Here is an 18859-nt window from a genome sequence, read left to right on the forward strand (position 1 = left end):
TTTTTCTATATTTAATCTGCCTCAAGATTCTGCCAGATTGTAAACGGTGCCTTGGTTGTAAAAAAGGTTGCAAAACATTGGTCTACAGGCTCAGACAAAATGGCCACCGAAGTCCAAAACAGCAGGTACAGCAGTTTAACATTAGGTCTGTACTCTATTGCCCATAGGCTTCAACATAATGGCCGAAGCTGCAGACACGTCCTGTGTATGATGTGACATATATCTCTGCTCTAGTGTTATAGGTAGAGTAACACTGCTATGTGTAACAGGAAGCGGCAGTTCAGTGCATAGACAGCAGAGCCTGAGCTCCTGAGCACTGATTACTGACAGTTCGGAAGTAGAGAGGAGAAGGATCATATGAATGTGTATTGGAGCCGGGAACGAGGCTCGGTGTTCTCCACACTGAGGCTTGACGGCTGCTGTCCAGATTAAGGCTTATCTGGTGCAGAGGATCAGACGGTACAGGGGCTGAGCATACAGCTGGAGAGGGGGATGAACCTGCTTCTTCCTTCCCCTATCTCTGTGCAGTGAGCGGAGGAAATCAGGACAGGTACTATCTGCTTCTATTCTAAGTACTAGCTGATGTATTCCCTGCACTGGGGAGACTTGGAGTCTGCTAAGACTGGAGCAGACAGAATCTGGAGCAGCAGGGGCATGGCAGCCAATCAGCTTCTAGCTTTCATTTTCAAAGCATAAAGGGTTAGTCCACCTTATCAGAAAAAAATAAAAGGTGAACTAACACTCTGCTCCTCCTACTGTCCTGCACTTGGGTGATACATTTTCACTGTCCACATACACACAGACAGGTCCTGGTGCAGCAGCCCTGGGGTTTGAAAACTGCTGCTTTCCCTTTTCTTTCCCTGGGGACACCGGGATGGAGAAGCGCAATAAGAGCAGTTCTGGTTGGTCAGCACAGGCGTTTGACCGTGCTGATCTGCCCTGGTGTCCCTCATGCTGGCCATACACTAGCCGAAAAACCGTCATTTGTTCCGTTCGTTCGTTTTTCGTCCAGTTAATGAGCACAAATCAGTTTTAACTTTTCAGAAATGAGAAATCGAAGGATCGGTTTGGAAAATTCTGCTGAAGGAACTGTTTGCACTAGGGATATGTGACAATATGAACGAAAAACTGATTCATTTATGTTCATTGAATGATTTATCAATCAAAATTGGGGCATTACATGATGGCACGATCGTCTGCTCTCATGGCCGAGTGTTCGTTTTTCGAAAATGAGTTTGAACAATTTTTCGTATAGTGTATGGCCAGAATAAGGAAAGAAGAGGAAGAGTAGCGAGGCTTTTAAACCTCTGGACTGCTGCGCCAGGCTTCATGGATGGTGCTGCGGGGACTGGGGAGTTCCCAGGGTGTCCGTTCACCTCTTCATTTTATCTGGAAATAGTCAGAATAGTACATTTATTTTCATTCAACCCTCTCAATGTGGATGGGGGAATCCTCCCAGGAGCTATCCTGTTCTGACAGCTAGAAGACTTCCCCACTGACAGAATGCACTGATCGAATGGGGAAAACCCGACAGGCTGGTTGTACAGAAGTTGATCAGTAGATTGACTTCTTCTGTACCACCAGCCTACCCATACATGGATCGGTTTTAGGCCGGTCCCCATGTATGGCCGACGTAACACTTTAACTTAAAGCAGAACTCTACCCAAAAGGGGAAGTTCTGCTTTAAGGCTCCTCCCCTGCTCCTCATTGACATTTGGCATTTTTTTTTTTTTCAGGGGGGGACAGGTACCTGGTTTTGATATAGTGATCGACCGATATTGTTTTTTCGTTACTGATACTGATATTTTGGTCAATGCATATCGGTATCGGCCGATATTTTCGTACATTTAAAAAAATATATATTTTTTTTTCTTTGACCGGTACTCTTGTGGAGGGATCTGGGGGTCTAAAAGACCCCAAACCCCTCCTCTGCACTTAAAAGCATTCAAAACGCCAAGTTTGGCTGTTTTTAATGCTGTCATTTTTTGAATCTGGCGCCAGTACCCGAAAGTAATGTCATGACAACACTTCCGGGTTTATGCATGGAGACCGGCTTTGATCGGGTCTTCGGCGGCCGTGCAGGCTGGTTGCCCCGGTCTCCTGTCCCGAGCAGCGGAAGGCGGCGGGAGGGGGGGGCGTAACCTCTCGCTACTTGTAATGACAGTCGCATCGGTAGTCATTACAAGACAGCCGACTGTCGGCTATGGACGCCGGTACCGGGGTGATGCCTCTAGCTGCAGGCATCATTTCGGTACAAGCACTTTCCGAAATATCAGCGATATCGGTCACTTTGGCCAATTCTCATATATCGGGGAAAGTGCAGATCGGCCCTCGATATATCGGCTTTGCAGATAATCAGTCAATCCCTAAAAGGGACCCATTCCAACTTCCGCTCGGATCGCCTAGGCCAGGAGTCTCTAAACTATGGCCCTCCAGTTGTTCAGGAAAAACAATTCCCATCATGCCTAGTCATGTCTGTGAATGTCAGAGTTTTACAAGGACTCATGGGATGTGTAGTTCTGCAACAGCTGGAGGGCTGTAGTTTAGAGATCCCTGCCCTAGGCGATCTGAGCGGAAGTTCCCCCCCCCCTTCCCTCCCCGCAGACTTCTGGGACACATCACAGGTCCCTGAAGACTGTGGCACCATTCACAATGCAACTTGCGCATGCGCAGTGTGCACCCAGCTGTAAAACCTCAAGGTGCCCACCTGTCTTAAGATTGAGGCGCCGAGATCTGAAGACCGTCCCCGGCTACCCCGCTGCTAACTGAACTCTGGAAATCACTTACTCAGCATGGGCGCAATTTACTGAGCACCTTGTAGTTTTGAAATAAATGCAAAGTGTTCTCTGATTGGACAAGTTGGGAAATGTGGCATAACCGCCTCAAGTCATAGAACTCTTTGCATTCATTTAGAAAATGCACATTGTTCCCTGAATAGTGCCCTATGTTCATGATACAGCAGGGCAGCTGCATGTCACAGGACCTAAAAGCTAGTGGAGTAGCAGCACCTCCTACAGTCATTTCAAGCTTCAAGGGACATCACATCAGTAAGGCACATACCTACTTACATTGGACCCCGAAAGAAAATGTGTACCTGGCTCCAGACCCTTCCCTCTAACACAAATGGTAGATCGTGGCCAGGTGACTGGTAGATTGCAGTCTGTGCTTGCTGACTCGCCATCCCAGAGCATCAAACAAGGTGCAATGCAGAGGGACTCCTTGTAATATTGGAGCTGTTGTAGGGAGCAAGAGCTGCATAAGCTGAAGCCTTCTCTGTAGTGCTGGCTCCGGGTCTCATGCAGAAAGATACCAACTGTACTCCATCTTTTATCCCAGCTAGAGTTCTCCAGAGTGGTGCCAGCAGCAGGAAAGAAGAGATCTTCAGGTCAGTGTGAAGCAATACACTGGGCATAATAGTATAGGGCTGCTTTCACACTGATGTGCTGCGGCTTACCCACACCATGGGTGCTGTTCAGTGTACCTGCAGGGTTTGCTGCGCTTAGCCCTAAAACTTCTATTATATCCTGGGGGTTTTCTGAGCTTAACCCTTAGACTTCTAGTATAACCTGCGGGTTTGATGCACTTTCTGAAAGCGCATCAAAACTCCTAAATGCAGGAGTTATGTTGCGCTTTCAGAAAAAGCACCATGCTTGTAGGATATAATAGAAGTCTATGGCAAATGCATTGCATTGCACCCAGGTAAACCACAGCATATCAGTGTGAAAGCAGCCTTATAGGGGGCTCAGAACAGTAAGGGTTAATTTACATTTGCAGTTTGTGGGGGGGGGGGGGTAAAACCTCATTGTTAAGATGTGTTCGTAATCGTGATTATCCATTTATTTTACAGGTGACACTGAGCAAGCGGATGGCCCAAAGTGGATTTTGAGGCCGGAACTCCGCTTTAAAACTGCATGTCCTCAATTCTTACAGAGCTGTTCTCTGCTCACTTAGAGCTGTCAAAAAAAGAGCCTCTGGGCAAATGTTTATCAACATTGCTTATGGCCCGTACACACGATCCGAAAATCGGACGAAAATTAACGCTTGTGAAAGGATCGGACGATAATCGGATCGTTAGTACACAGCTTACGAGAGGCGATCACGACAGTTCACCCGATATTATCCGGTCGTGCAAGCATAAAAATTTTGATCATATTATAACACATCGTACGATAATCGTATTATCAGTATGTTGTTCGTCCGAAAAAAATGGTGAGCAGTAGACAGCGCATGAGCAGTAGACATCATTTTCCCCTCACACGCTACAGCGTGGTTACGCATACCGGAAGCTAAGAATTATCGTCCGAGAAAATTCGTATCGTGAGTAACCTCTCCCCTTAAGCGAATATTATTGAGAGCTGCTAGAATACGAAAAATAACGGATGGAACGTTGCCCGATTTTCGGATCGTGTGTACTGGGCATAAGGCTGCTAGATAACTATAAACACAATGTTTTACAATGTATCATTTCCTACTTTTTAGATCAAAGGAATAAACTTCAGTCTGTGAGGACAGCTTAAAGTGGAGTTCCACACTAAATTTATACTTACCTCCATCTTCTCGCTCCGGGTCACCTGAAAAACAAATGGATAATCGCAATTTTTTTTTTTTTTACTTACCTTGTATAGAAGAAAATATACTTCCCTTACTTCCTTCTTCCTCCCCTCGGCGGCCACGGCCCGTCGTCACTTCCTGGCTTTGCAATGATTCCTGGGAGCTGAACGTCATCGCTCCCAGGAATCAATGCGCCTGCACCGGCCCCGACGTCAGTTCCGGTGCGCGCGCGTCATTCCCTTCTAAACAGCTTCTGGGCACGCAGACGGAAGAGGACGCAGAAGAGGATCGCGCTGGCTTCAAGCTGCCCACACCTGAGATGGCAGCGCTGGACAATACTTTTTCAAGGTAAGTATTTCTCCTAAAAGTTAAGTGCAACCCGGGACAGATCAGAGGCTAGCCATTGTGGAATGTACTAGCCCTGACTGTCCCGGGGGTATTTTTATTAAAAAAAAATATTCCCAGGGTGGAATGCCGCTTTAACCTCTTAAAGACTGAGTGCCGGGTTCAAATATGTGCGGCTGCGGCGATCGCATGTAATTCGGAGCGCACTGCTTCTTCATTACATGCGATCTGATCGGATGCGAATTCAGCCATACACTTTGTATGGCTGAATTCGCACATGAGGCTTTTTTTCAGCCGCATCAGAATTGGATCGCACAGTGGTTCACAGTTGTGCGATCCGATCCTGTGCGAACTGTCAGATCGCACTGCGATATGCGATCAAATTGGGGGTGTCGTTAACATTTAATTGACACCCCCTGCGTATCGCATATGGCAGTGTGAACTGCCAGATGTGCGGATGCAATGTGGAAACAGGCTGCGAATTCGCAGCCTTCCCACATCGCACAAGTGTGAACCGGCACTAAGCCTTTTTCTGACATTTGTTGCTTACAAGGTAAAATCTGTATTTTTTGCTAGAAAATTACTTAAAACCCCCAAACATTATTTATATATATATATATTTTTTTAGCAGAGACTCTAGACAATAAAATGGTGATCGTTGCAATCTTTTTTCTCTATCGCTCATTGACAGACGTAGTCTTCTTGATTCTCAAGAGCTGGGTTATGTTGTCTCCGCAGGAGCAGGACTAGGCAGAAAGACAAAACGTTCTGGCTCCACCCTAGGGGCAGTCCCTGAGGGTATATCCTCCCTCTCTCTGCTACAGGGAATCAGTTTTTTTCTGTCTAGTCAGGAGTAAGGACCTAAGTTCCTTGCTGGGATCTTTTGGTCCTGGCAAGACTTTTTTTCTTTAAGAAAAAGACATTTTTTAGGTAGTTTTCTCCAGTGTTTTTTTCCTGTGAGATCTTCAAGCAAAAATGCCGGACTGGGCGACACTTGTGGTCACCCCAGCCGGCCTACGAGCGCGCGCAGACCATGGCATTGCGCTTGGTCGGCCGCGACATATTCAAGTAAGTATGCGGGGCCGGGCGACGGGCTGGATGTTGAGATCCAGTGGTCACCCCGGTTTCTGCCTACGAGCGCGTGCAGACCAGAGCTCCGCGATGGGTCGGCCGCGACGGAGTCCCAGTGAAGGGACTGACTTTGCGAGTTAAAAGTCTCGCTTGGACGCCAGGTACCAGAGAGTCGAGGCGTCCACAAACCCCCACCCCGGTGGAGAGGGTATTGTGAAGAGAGGGTGCCTGTCGGTTCGGTATGGTGAGTAAACGTTCCCTTTTTTCCTCGTTATGAGGCAGTATGTATTATGGGCCCCTCCATATATGGTCAGTATATATCTGATACTTACAAGTCCCCCTTGTAATACAGCATGTGTTTGTGGGAAGTGGACTTGGTTTAAGAGCTAACACTCTACCCAGCAGACTGTAACATTACAGCAGACATAGGAGGTATAATCCTACCTTATGTGTAGTGTATCTTCTGTAGATCCATATATCGCCTCTTAGCAGAGATGTAGGTGGATGTGCTGGGAAAACGATTTCGGCGGTCCGCCGCCATTTTGCCGTAGACCGAATGCATGTATGTCCTCAGGTCACGCCGGCCGCCATGTTTTTGGAGTCTTATGTCTCTTCTATGGGGGCGGCCATGTTTTGTGAGCCCAGCTACCTCGTGGAGAGCTGGGAAACGCCGGAAGGCGTACACAGGGGGCGGAGCCACGTCCTTCTACCCGGGAAAAAGCAACAGCTCCTTCCAGTCTGTAAAGACAGACGCTGACTGCAGTTGGTTGGAAACTTCACTGCATCGGTTGGTGAGCCTTGGGGGTCCCTCTCTCTCTCTCTGTGGGATCGAGAAGCAGGTACTCTGAGGGGCGCTATTGCGCTAGGGGGAGACACATAAAAAAAAAAAAAATTTAAAAAAAAAAAAAAAAAGAGGTATTTTTTATTTAAAAAAAAAAAAAAAAAAAAGTTTTTTTGTGTTTTCTGGCAAAGGTGTCCTGAATTATCATGGACCCTGCCACTCATGTATCTCCTCCGGATCCCCTCGAGGGGTCTGCAGGATCCTCCAGCACCCCACTGACGATTAAATCATTGTCCGCTATTATGGAAGCTTGTGTCCCGGGTGGAAGTGGCTTGTCAGGGACAGGGCGCAAGTAAGCGACCCCCGCCTAACCCCTTATTATCTGAAACCTCGGATTCAGACTCTGAGCCTATTTCTGCAGTTGCAGGTACTTCATCTGGTATTGGTGTCTCGTGTACTGTCTTTTCAGACAGTGAGGAGGATGTTTCGGCATCAGCCATAGCCAGAGAGGAAGCGTTGGTAAACGCACTCATGGTATCTGTTCAAGAGACCTTAAGATTACAGGGTATTCCGTCAGAAATAGCTGAAACTGAGATCCCTTTTGGGTCTAAAAACGCATCTAGTGGCGAAGGTTTTCCATTGCCCAAATGTTTTGGCAATCCAATCAAAGAAGAATGGAGTCTGCCAAAACGCATTTCTACTATTTCTAAACGCATTAACAGGCGTTATCCGTTTGAGGAAACCCTCATTAAGAAATGGACAGAACCACCTGTGGTGGATTCACCAATTGCTAGATTGAATAAAGCCACGGTTATTCCTTTAGAAGACGCTCCGTCTTTTAAAGATCCAGTGGATCGCAAGATAGAAGCTATGTCTCGCACCATGTTTGCCTTGATTGGATCAGCTTTCAGACCTATAATAGCTATTGGTCTGTTTTCGCAGGCTGTAACTGAATGGACCAAGTGGTTACGCCGGGACTTAGAAGAGGTCCCTCAGGCGGTATCAGATTTGTTGGAACAAATGATACAGGGGTTACAGTTTGTGTGTGATGCGGCGTTAGACGCCACTCCATTATTGGCGCGAGCATCAGTCTCAGCAGTGGTTCTCAGGCGTACACTGTGGCTAAAAGGTTGGTTAGCCGACCAAGGTTCCAAAAAAGCATTGGCTAATATCCCCTTTTTAGGAGAGCGTCTATTTGGAGCCAACTTAGATGAGATCATTAAGGATCTCACGGGTGGAAAGAGCACCTTTTTACCGCAAAATTTTAAAGGTAGAGGAACTCGTCAAAGACGAGGGCCTTCTTTTTCTGCTCACAAGAGGTTTTTTCGTCCCGCGGGTGAAAAAACTAAGTCCTCCAAAGCTCCTGCAGGAGGCGTCAGGGGTCGTTGGTCGGGCAAGCAAAAGCCCGCCCCCTCCAGACCTGAAGATAAACCGTCCAAAGCCTGAAGGTGCGCCCCCACCCATAACTGGGGTGGGGGGACGTCTTCGCCGGGTCCCGGATCCATGGCTTTCCAGAATCCCGGACAAATGGGTCTGCGAAGTCATAAGGTCAGGGTACAAGATCGAGTTTCGATCTCTCCCACCGGCGCGATTCTTCCCTTCCAATATCCGACTATCCTCAGATCGTTTAGAAGATCTGCGGAGAGCAGTCACAGATTTACTACAACAAGGAGTGGTAGTCCACGTTCCTTGGACAGAACGGTTTCTAGGGTTTTATTCAAACCTATTAACAATAAGAGGGTAAAGTGCGTCCAATTCTGGACTTAAGGGCACTCAATTCTTTTGTCTTCATAAGAAGATTCAGAATGGAGTCCATTCGCACAGTAGCAGCCTTTCTGCATCCAGGGGATGTCCTAGCGTCCATAGACATCTAGGACGCATATCTTCACATTCCCATTTTCGCAGGACATCAGCGGTTTCTACGTTTTTCCGTAAAAGAGAACCACTATCAGTTTGTGGCGTTACCTTTCGGTCTCGCCACGGCTCAGCGGGTCTTCACGAAGGTGTTGGCCCCAATGTTGACACTTCTGCGCCAAAGAGGTATATCGATTCTTGGTTACCTAGACGATCTTCTGCTTCATGCAGAGTCTCCTCAGACCTTGCTACAAAACATAGAAATTACTATGATTTATTTACAGGAATTCGGGTGGCTGGTGAACCAGCAAAAGTCATTTCTGGTTCCCACCCAGAGGCTCGAATATCTGGGTCTAATCCTAGACACAGTCAGGACAAGAGTTTTTCTTCCGGTAGGGAAACTCCGAAAGATTCAATCAGCAGTCCAGTTGTTACTGTCCAACAACTGGTCTTCCCTTCGAACTTGCATGAGGGTTCTGGGGTTGATGGTGGCTTCACTCGAAGCAGTCCCATTTGCCCAGTCCCATACCCGAATTCTTCAGCAAGAGATTCTTCTCAGATGGAATCGGAATCCGGAATCCCTGGACAATCAGATACGATTGAGCAAACAGACCAGAGAGTCTCTGGTTTGGTGGCTTCGGTCTCCGATGCTCAGCCAGGGAAAGTCATTTCTGCCAATATATTGGACGATAGTGACCACGGATGCCAGTCTATCCGGATGGGGAGGAATTCTCGGTCAGTTATCTGTCCAGGGACTTTGGTCCCAGGAAGAATCCAGGTTACCGATAAATGTATTGGAACTGAGAGCGATCAGACTTTGTCTGATTCACTGGACCGAGCAGCTCCAGGGCAGCCCGGTTCGGATCCAGTCGGACAACGCCACGGCCGTGGCTTATGTCAATCACCAGGGGGGCACCAAAAGTGTCCAAGCGGCCAAAGAAGTGGCTTGCATTCTTCGCTGGGCGGAACGATTTGTTCCAGCAATCTCTGCGGTGTTCATTCCGGGGGTGGAAAATTGGCAGGCAGATTATCTCAGCCGTCAGACTCTGGATCAGGGGGAATGGTCCCTCCATCCAGACGTTTTCCACCAGTTGTGCCTACGATGGGGCACCCCGGATATGGATCTGTTGGCATCTCGATTCAACAGGAAAGTTCAGAGATTCGTGGCTCGCTCCCGCGATCCTCTAGCAGAAACCGCAGACGCACTGATCGCCCCGTGGGGGCAATACCAGCTAATGTATGCCTTCCCTCCTCTTGGGTTACTGCCAAGACTTCTTCGCAGGATAGAGGAGGAAGGAATTCCAGTAATCCTGGCAGCTCCGGATTGGCCTCGTCGAGCTTGTTACGCCGACTTGGTCAGACTGATGGCGGACGTCCCGTGGAGACTTCCTCTCAGGAAGGATCTACTGTCTCAGGGACCGATCTTCCATCCTGCTTTACGATCGCTGGTTTTTAACGGCCTGGTTATTGAGACCCAGGTGCTGAAGGACAAGGGATTGTCAGCTTCAGTTATTCCTACTCTAGTTAAAACAAGGAAAGCGACTTCCAGAAAGATTATCATCGTACATGGAAGTCTTATATTGTGTGATGTGAATCCCTTGGGTTCCATCTACATCTTTATTCGGTAGTCCGAATATTGGCTTTCTGCAACAGGGAGTTGAGCAGAAGCTGGCCTTGAGTGTTATCAAGGGTCTGGTTTCAGCATTTGCTATCTTCTTTCAGAAGCTTTTGTCTACTCATTCCTTGGTGCGGAATTTCATCCAGGGGGTGCGACACCTGGCTCTGCCAGTGCACGCGCCGTTACCATCCTGGGATCTTAATTTGGTGCTGTCGGTTCTTCAGACACCTCCCTTTGAAAATATCAGGGAGATTCCCTTGCTTACTTTATCCCAGAAGGTGGTCTTCTTGGTGGCTATCACTTCTGCACGCAGGGTGTCAGAACTGGCTGCATTATCCTGTTGTTCCCCAGATCTGGTGGTTCATAGGGATAAGGTTGTTCTTCATCCGAATCCATCCTTCCTTCTAAGGTGGTTTCAAAGTTTCATTGATTAAGGACAGTGTATTGTCCTTCCTATGTCCTTAGCCCAATCATCCTCGAGAATTTGCATGGCATTCCTTGGATGTAGTTCGGGCGATCAGGATATACTTGAATACTACGGATTCAATTTGTAAGACGGATTCACTGTTTGTGATCACGGATGGCCCTAGAAGGGGTTGCCTGTTCTGCTGCGACCATCTTTAGATGGATCAGACAGACGGTGGTATAGGCTTATTTTATCTAAGGGTCGGGATCCCCCGTTCCCTGTTAAGGCGCATTTTTACTCGGGCGCTTAGAGTTTCCTGGACCTTCCGCCATCAGGCGTCAGTGGTTCAGGTTTTCAAGGCGACTGTTTAGTAGTCGGTTCATACCTTTACAATATTGTATAAGGTTTATGTGATGGCATCGTCAGATGCCTCTTCTGGCTGCAAGGTTCCTGCAGGCCACTGTTTGAGGAGACTGTTGGTCTACCTCGAGGATTTGTGGGGTAGGTCTCATCTGTTTACTCGATGAGTCCTTTGATACTTCTGGTTGGCTCCGGTTGGGCCTTCTAGATTGGATTTTGATTCTGTCAATCCCACCCCTCATTTTGTGGCACTGCTTCTGGATGTCCCAGCTCTTGAGAATCAAGAAGACTACGTCTGTCAATGAGCGATAGAGAAAAATGGATTTTTGTAAGATCTTACCGTAAAATCCTTTTCTCTTAAGCTCATTGACAGACGTAGTACCCGCCCCTCTATCATTGAGTTGGGTTGGGTTAAATTCTCTGTACTGCTTTAAAACAGAACTGATTCCCTGTAGCAGAGAGAGGGAGGATATACCCTCAGGGACTGCCCCTAAGGTGGAGCCAGAACGTTTTGTCTTTCTGCCTAGTCCTGCTCCTGCGGAGACAACATAACCCAGCTCTTGAGAATCAAGAAGACTACGTCTGTCAATGAGCTTAAGAGAAAAGGATTTTACGGTAAGATCTTACAAAAATCCATTTATGTCACACTGTATTTGCGCAGAAGTCTTTCAAACGCAGTTTTTTGGAAAAAAATACACTTTAATTTAAAAAAAATAAACTAAACAGTAAAGTTAGCCTAATTTGTTTGTATAATGTGAAAGATGTTACGCTGGGAATTGTGAGAGAATCGTGATCTTTATTCCAAGCAAAAAAAAAAAAAAATCCTGATTCTCATTTTACCAGAATTGTGCAGCTCTAGTATGTACAGATGTGCTTGATTGTTTGTTTAGGGACTTGGTTAGATTTTCCTTAGCTGTCTGTTGACAACTGTTTCATCAGACAAAAAAAAAGGGGGGGGGGATCTGCACTAGGGCTACAGACAGCAAAATTAGGCTGGCAAGGCTTCCAGTCTTCCCCTATTCTCCTAAAACAAACTGATTTTTATCTGTGCCTATGTTGCTATCTGAGATTTTTTCCACTTGTTTGTAGAATCAATTGTCATGGGGTCAGTAAGTGAGATGCAGTCTCTTTAATGGAGCCATTGTTGGCAGTACAAATCTGACGGGTTCTTATCCTTCTTTGTTTTATACAAAAGTTTAAAAAAAAAATGTGGCTCAATATACTGTACTCTTTAATTAACTTTTGATTAATACTGAGGCATGCTGGTCAAAAGTAGTTCATTGCACAACTGTCTTATTAGCAGAAGTTGTGTGTCCTGCAAACGAGAGAAAGGAAGGAAAGTAAATGGACCGTTTCATAACCGTATTCATTTGTGTCTTGATCTCTTTCTAGGATGGCGTTTGCAGTGCAGGAGAAGCACTTTGCCCCGTCCTTACTGAGTTTTTTCATCTACAATCCCAAGTTTGGCCCAAGAGAAGGAGAGGTAAAGCACATTGATATATCTGTAGCTCTTCAATAGTCTAGCCAGACACCGAAGCACACAGTTAAAATGTACACTAGCTTTTCAGTGATTGTTTTTTCTTTTAATACCAAACATGTTATACTGACCTGCTCTGTGCAGTGGTTTTGCACAGAGCAGCCCCAATCCTCTGGTTCTGGTTCCTCAAAGGCTCCTGCTGGGGGGTGCTGGGGGGTGCTTGTGTATGCTCGATTCAAAGCTGCACTTTGTGTGTATTTTGCCACACACAGTACAGATTGGCCCTGGGTAATTATTTTGGTGGGGCAGGGGGGAGCTGCATGTAAGCGCAGGAGGTTTACAGCTGCCGCTAATGACTTCATGTTTGCCCCGTCTCTGAAGACTCACTTTCCAAGTGGGCCAGTTGGACTGAGCACTGGGAGCTTCCTCACTGGGTATCTTTATTCCATTTGTGTTGTGAAAAAAGGTTAAAGCTGTGGAATTATGTTCTGACGTCATCTATTGGATGAAGTGTTGCTCATTCTCATTCTCTCTGTCCTCTTTCCTGCTATAGAGGTCAAAGAAGCATTTTCCTGCTGCTGCTCTTTCTAGTAAGGAGCCATGTGGACCTCTCATTTTTTTATCTGTTTCTGCTGCCCGCCTTCATTGATTTTGGTCCCCCCTGGCCATCTGACCCTCACCTTCTACCAGCTGTTAGGGTTTTGTAAATACCTTAGGCTTTTCCTCTTGCCCTAAAGTGGTTGTATAGTCAAAGGTTTTTTTTTATAAAATAAAGATAAAAAGCCTTCTGTGTGCAGCAGTCCCTCTAATATTTACCTGAGCCCCATCTCTATCCAGCGATGTGCAGGATTGCTTAGGCCGTCCGGGACTCTCCATCCTGATTGACTGAGACACTGCAGTGGCACCATTGGCTCCCACTGCTGTCAATCAAAGTCGATTAGCCAATCAGGAGAGATGTGGGGGCCTGGCCACGGCTCTGTGTCTGAATGAACAGAGGGAGCTGTGGCTGGACTCAGGTGCCCCCATAGCAAGCTGCGTGCTGTGGGGTCACTCGACAGGAGGGAAGGGCTAAGAGATCCGGCAAAGGACCTGAGAAGAGGAGGATCCGGGCTGCTGTGGGCAAAACCACTGCACAGGGCAGGTAAGTATAACATGCTAGTTATTTTTAACTAAAAAAAACTGAGACTTTACAATCACTTTAAACCTGTTTATTGCCTTACTGTCGCATGGTCAAACATATCTGATTCTGGATGTGGGAAGGGGACAATCTCGCTATACTAGGTGCCCCCAGCTTGTTGTCTGCTATTAGCTCCAGGGCTACTTGCAGCACACCTATGTTTGCAACCTGGAGTCATTTTACCCACTACACTTGCATTTTATTCCATATCTCCTTCCAGCTTTGTTAGCTGTGGCTGCATTCTTTGCTCTTTCAGTTGAGGCCTTTGCCAGGGTCATGCAGGACTTTATGGTCGAAATCACCTAGTTATTTACTGATCAGAGGCCACAAATCTGCTTTTGCACCCTCTCCCAGCAGATTCAAGATCCAATTTGCCCATGGCCTTAGGCTCCATTCATGCCAATGTCCGCCGGCCACTTGCGATCTCCCGTTGCAGAGGGAGAAAGGCAGGCGGCTGATGTAAATAAAGCCGCCTGTCATTCTCCCTGATCTAACTGCAGAGATCATATGATCCTGCTATGTAGGATCGTATGTCTCTGTGGTTACATCACTAACCACACCCCTTTACAGTAAGAAGCACGCCCCTAGGGACACACTTAACCCCTTGATCACCAATAAAGTTAACCCCTTCCCTGCCATTGTCATTTTTACAGTAGCAGTGCATATGTATAGCACTGATTACTGTAGAAATGTCACTGGTACCCCCAAAAGTGTAAAAAATGTCAGTCAAGGGTCCGATCTGTCCGCCGCAATGTCTCAGTCCCGCAAAAAAAATAGCAGATCGCCGCCATTACTCGTTTAAAAAAAAAAAAAACAATAAGAATGACAAAAATCTTTCCCTTAGTTTGTAAACGCAATAACTTTTGCGCAAACCAATCAAAATACGCTTAATGCGATTTTTTTTTTTTTTAACCAAACATATGTAGCAGAAAACAAATTTACCTAAAATGTTAAAAAATTTTGATTTTTACATTTCTTTTGGGGGAATTTCATATAAAAAATATGTGAAAAATATTGTTATTTTTTCAAAATTTACGCTCTTTTCTTGTTTATAGCGTAAAAAGTAAAAATCGCACAGGTGATCAAATACCACCAAAAGAAAGATCTGTTTGTGGGAAAAAAAAGACGTCAATTTTGTTTAGGTACAGCGTCGCATGACCGTGCAATTGTCTGTTAAAGTCACGCAATCTCGAATCGCAAAATAGGGCCTGGTTAGGAAGGGGGTAAAATCTTCCGGGGCTTAAGTGGTTAATGCATGTCAGAGCACAAACCAAACCATAAAGTCCAAGGAATTTTCTATAGACCTCCGAGACAGTATTGCATCGAGGCACAGATCTGGGGGTACAGAAAAATGTCTGCAGCATTGAAGGTCCCAATAAGCACAGTGGCCTCCTTCATCATTTTTTTGCTCCGTTAAAAGATCCTGGTAATAAGGATATAAAAGAGAAGTCTTGTGAATGGAATTTACACTGTAAAACTAATTTAGCCCCAAGCAGGAAGGGAAATCAGTTAATGTAATCATCCAGTTTCCACAATTATATGTGACTTCAGAAATCATGTTTTACTTGTTTGTTTGATTTGAAATGAATGCTAAAATGGGACGGTTGTTGGGGGCTACTAGGCTACTCCAAAGCATTGATTGTTGAAGTATTCAGTCATTTATAGTGTCAAAACTAAGAAGTAATATCGTAGTTGTAAGTCAAGCCTGGTGGGGGAGTCCATGGCCATAACCACTCAGCTAGTTCAATGCAATGGCACACAAATTTCATTCAGCCACAATTGTTGCAGTTAATTGTTGGCTGTGTGATCAGTCCCAAATGGCTGCAGTTGCGTCAACCTGTCATTTCATTGTATGGGCTTCGCTGCCCCAGCTATTCCTATACACCTGTCATTCCAGCCGCAGAAATCTGTAAATTTTTTTCAGCTGGAAATCGCAGGGGGTACTTAGTCTACCATATAAATGTAGCCTTACGGTGCCTTGACATTTTTGCACGTTTTGTCATGTTACAACCAACAACAGAAATCTATTTTATTGGGATTTTATGTGATAGACCAACACAAAGTGGTACATTATTGTGACGTTGAAGGAAAATGATAAATGGTTTTCAAAATGTTTTACAAATATGTAAAAAGTGTGGTGTGCATTTGTATTCAGCCCCCCTGAGTAAATACTTTGTAGAGCCACCTTTCTCTGCTATTACAGCTGCTATTCTTTTTGGGTAAGTCTCTACCAGCTTTGCACATCTAGAGAGTGAAATTTTTGCAAAATAGCTCAAGCTCTTTTAGATTAGATAGAGCGCAATTTTCAAGTCTTGCCACAGATTCTCAATTGGATTTAGGTTTGGACTCTGACTGGGCCATTCCAACACATGAATATACTTTGATCTAAACCATTCCATTGTAGCTCTGCCTGTATGTTTAGGGTCATTGTCCTACTAGAAGTTAAACCTCTGTCCTAGTCTCAATTCTTTTGCAGACTCTAACAGGTTTTCTTCTAAGACTGCCTTGTGTTTGGCTAAATCCATCTTTCCATCAACTCTGACCACTTTCCCTGTCCCTGCTGAAGAAAAACCTCCCCATAACATGATGCTGCCACCACGTTTTTACAGTGGGGGTGGTGTGTTCAGGGTGATGTGCATTGTTAGTTTTCTGCCACACATAGCGTTCTGCTTTTAGGTCAAAAAGTTCAAACTCTGACCAGAGCACCTTCTTCCACATGTTTGCTGTGTCCCCTACATGGCTTCTCTCGAACTGCAAACAGGACTTCTTATGGCTTTCTTTCAACAGTGTGTGTGTGTGTGTGTGTGTGTGTGTGTGTGTGTGTGTGTGTGTGTATATATATGTGTGTGTATATATACGCGCACACACACTGCCTGGCCAAAAAAAAAAAATGTCGCCACCTGGAAACTAAGAACCTAACTAAACTAAGCTTTCAGTAACTATCCCCAAAGAATGAGGTCAGCTGACTATCTGAATATACGGAATGACCAGGTTATTCCATCAATTAATTTTTTCTTCCCTGATGGCACGGGCATATGCCAAGATGACAATGCCAGAATTCATCGGGCTCAAATTGTGAAAGAGTGGTTCAGGGAGCATGAAACATAATTTTCACACATGGATTGGCCACCACGGAGTCCAGAACTTAAAGCGGAGTTCCAGCCATTTGACTCACCTGTCCAACGGTCCAGCGATGCGGCCGCCCGAAGCCTCGATCCTCTCCCTCGGCGCCGGCATCACTGCTGTGGGCGAACCCGGCTGTTACAGTTTGCGGCTTCACAGCCGGGTACCCACTGCGCATGCGAGTCGCACTGCGCGCCGTGATTGGCCGGCAATCTTCTGGGACCTCTGACGTGTCCCAGAAGATTGCAGGGAGGGAGGGGGAGAGGAGAACTTCCGCTCAGGGCGCCGCGGCGCTCTGAGCGGAAGTGGGAGCGGGTACCTGTCAAAACTAGGTACCCGCTCCCCCCCCAAAAAAATAACATGCCAAATGTGGCATGTCAGGGGGGTAGGAACACCTAAAGCGGAAGTTCCACTTTTGGGTGGAACTCCGCTTTAACCCAATTGAAAATATTTGGGATGTGCTGGAGAAGGCTTTGCGCAGTGGTCCAACTCTCCCATCATCAATACAAGTTCTTGGTGAAAAATAAATGCAACACTGAATGGAAATAAATCTTGTGACATTGCAGAAACTTATCGAAACAATGCCACAGCGAATGCATGCCGTAATCAAAGCTAAAGGCTATCCAACGTGTGTGACCTTTTTTTTTTTTTTTTTTGGCCAGGCTGTGTGTGTGTGTGAAGTATATACTTAACAAAATTATAAACACTTGTTTTTGCCCCTATTGTTCATGAGCTGAACTCCAAGATCTAAGAAAACCAGGATTCATCCATGAAGAGAACACCTCTCCAAAGTGCCAGACGCCATTGAATGTGAGCATTTTCCCACTCAAGTCGGTTATGACCACTAACTGCAGGCAGGTCGAGACCGCGATGAAGATGACGAGCATGCAGATGAGTTTCCCTAAGACGGTTTCTGACAGTTTGTGCAGAAATTCTTTGGTTATGCAAACAGATTGCTGCAGCAGCTGTCCGGGTGGCTGGTCTCGGACTATCTTGGAAGTGAAGATGCTGAATGTGAAGGTCCTGGGCTGGTGTGCTTTCACGTGGTCTGCGGTTGTGAGGCCGGTTGGATGTACTGCCAAAGGCCCCTTTCACACGGCTTCGTTCCGCCGACGGACTCCGTTCTGCTCAGTGGGGGATCGATCCGCCGAACCCCGCTGAGCAGGCAGGTGACAGCTCTGTCTCCGCTCTGTGTGCAGAGACGGAGCTGTCAGATCCCGCTGTCCTCTATGGGGAAATCGGATGAGAACGGACCGCCTGTCCGTTCTCATCCGATCCGCCAGACGGATGGAAAATAGGGTGTCCATCCGTCCGGATTTGACGGGCAGGGCAGGATTGGATCGGATGGCAACGGGTGTCAGCAGACATGTCTCCACTGACATCCGCTGCCCCGTAGGGATGCATGGGGCATCCGATCAGGTCCGCCTGAAAAACAACAAAGGCGGATCTGATCGGACCCTATGTGTGAAAGGGGCCTAACTCTCTGAAACGCCTTTGGAGACAGCTTTTATTGTAGCCAGCCTAAGGCACACCTGTGCAATAATCATGCTGTCAAATCAGCATCTTGATATGCCACACCTGTGAGGTGGATGGATTATCTCAGCAAAGGAGAAGTGCTCGCTAACACATATTTGAGAGAAATAGGCCTTTTGTGTACATAGAAAAAGTCTTAAATCTTTGCGATTAGCTCATGAAAAATGGACGCAAAACAAGTGTTGTGTTTTATAATTTTGTTTGTGTATATACATTTTTTTTTTTGGGACATTCATTTATTTGTCCTGTTTTTTTTATTTACAGGAAGAAAATAAGATTCTCTTTTACCATCCAAATGAAATAGAGAAGAACGACAAAATAAAAAATGTTGGTTTATGTGAAGCAATTGTGCAGTTTACCAGGTACATGATCTACATACACATGTATTGTTGTGCCTAGCTTTATGTTGTCATTTCAGAGGCACATTTTTACCTGCCAGCACTGCTGGGCAATTTGTCCAGCTTATAAAATGTGCCATAGAGAAAATAATTGATTGTTTTATATATACAGGAAACCGGCACATTTCGGGGATTTGCATCCCCTTCTTAGGGCTAGCAATAGTG

The 18859-nt window shown here is 46.1% G+C and overlaps 1 protein-coding gene across 1 annotated transcript in view; it reads left to right on the plus strand.

Moving 5' to 3' along the window:
* The first annotated feature begins 316 nt into the window (after positions 1-316).
* CCZ1 (CCZ1 homolog, vacuolar protein trafficking and biogenesis associated) overlaps positions 317-18859 on the plus strand; it is a 110115-nt gene continuing 91572 nt past the window's right edge. Inside the window, exons 1-3 of the mRNA XM_082262086.1 lie at positions 317-550; positions 12379-12469; positions 18561-18658. Of these exons, the coding sequence (XP_082118212.1) occupies positions 12380-12469; positions 18561-18658 (188 nt within the window). The 5' untranslated portion in view covers positions 317-550; position 12379. The remainder of the gene's footprint in view (positions 551-12378; positions 12470-18560; positions 18659-18859) is intronic.

Source organism: Pelophylax lessonae, assembly GCF_965119305.1.
Source record: "Pelophylax lessonae genome assembly, chromosome: 6".
Taxonomy (NCBI): Eukaryota; Metazoa; Chordata; class Amphibia; order Anura; family Ranidae; genus Pelophylax; species Pelophylax lessonae.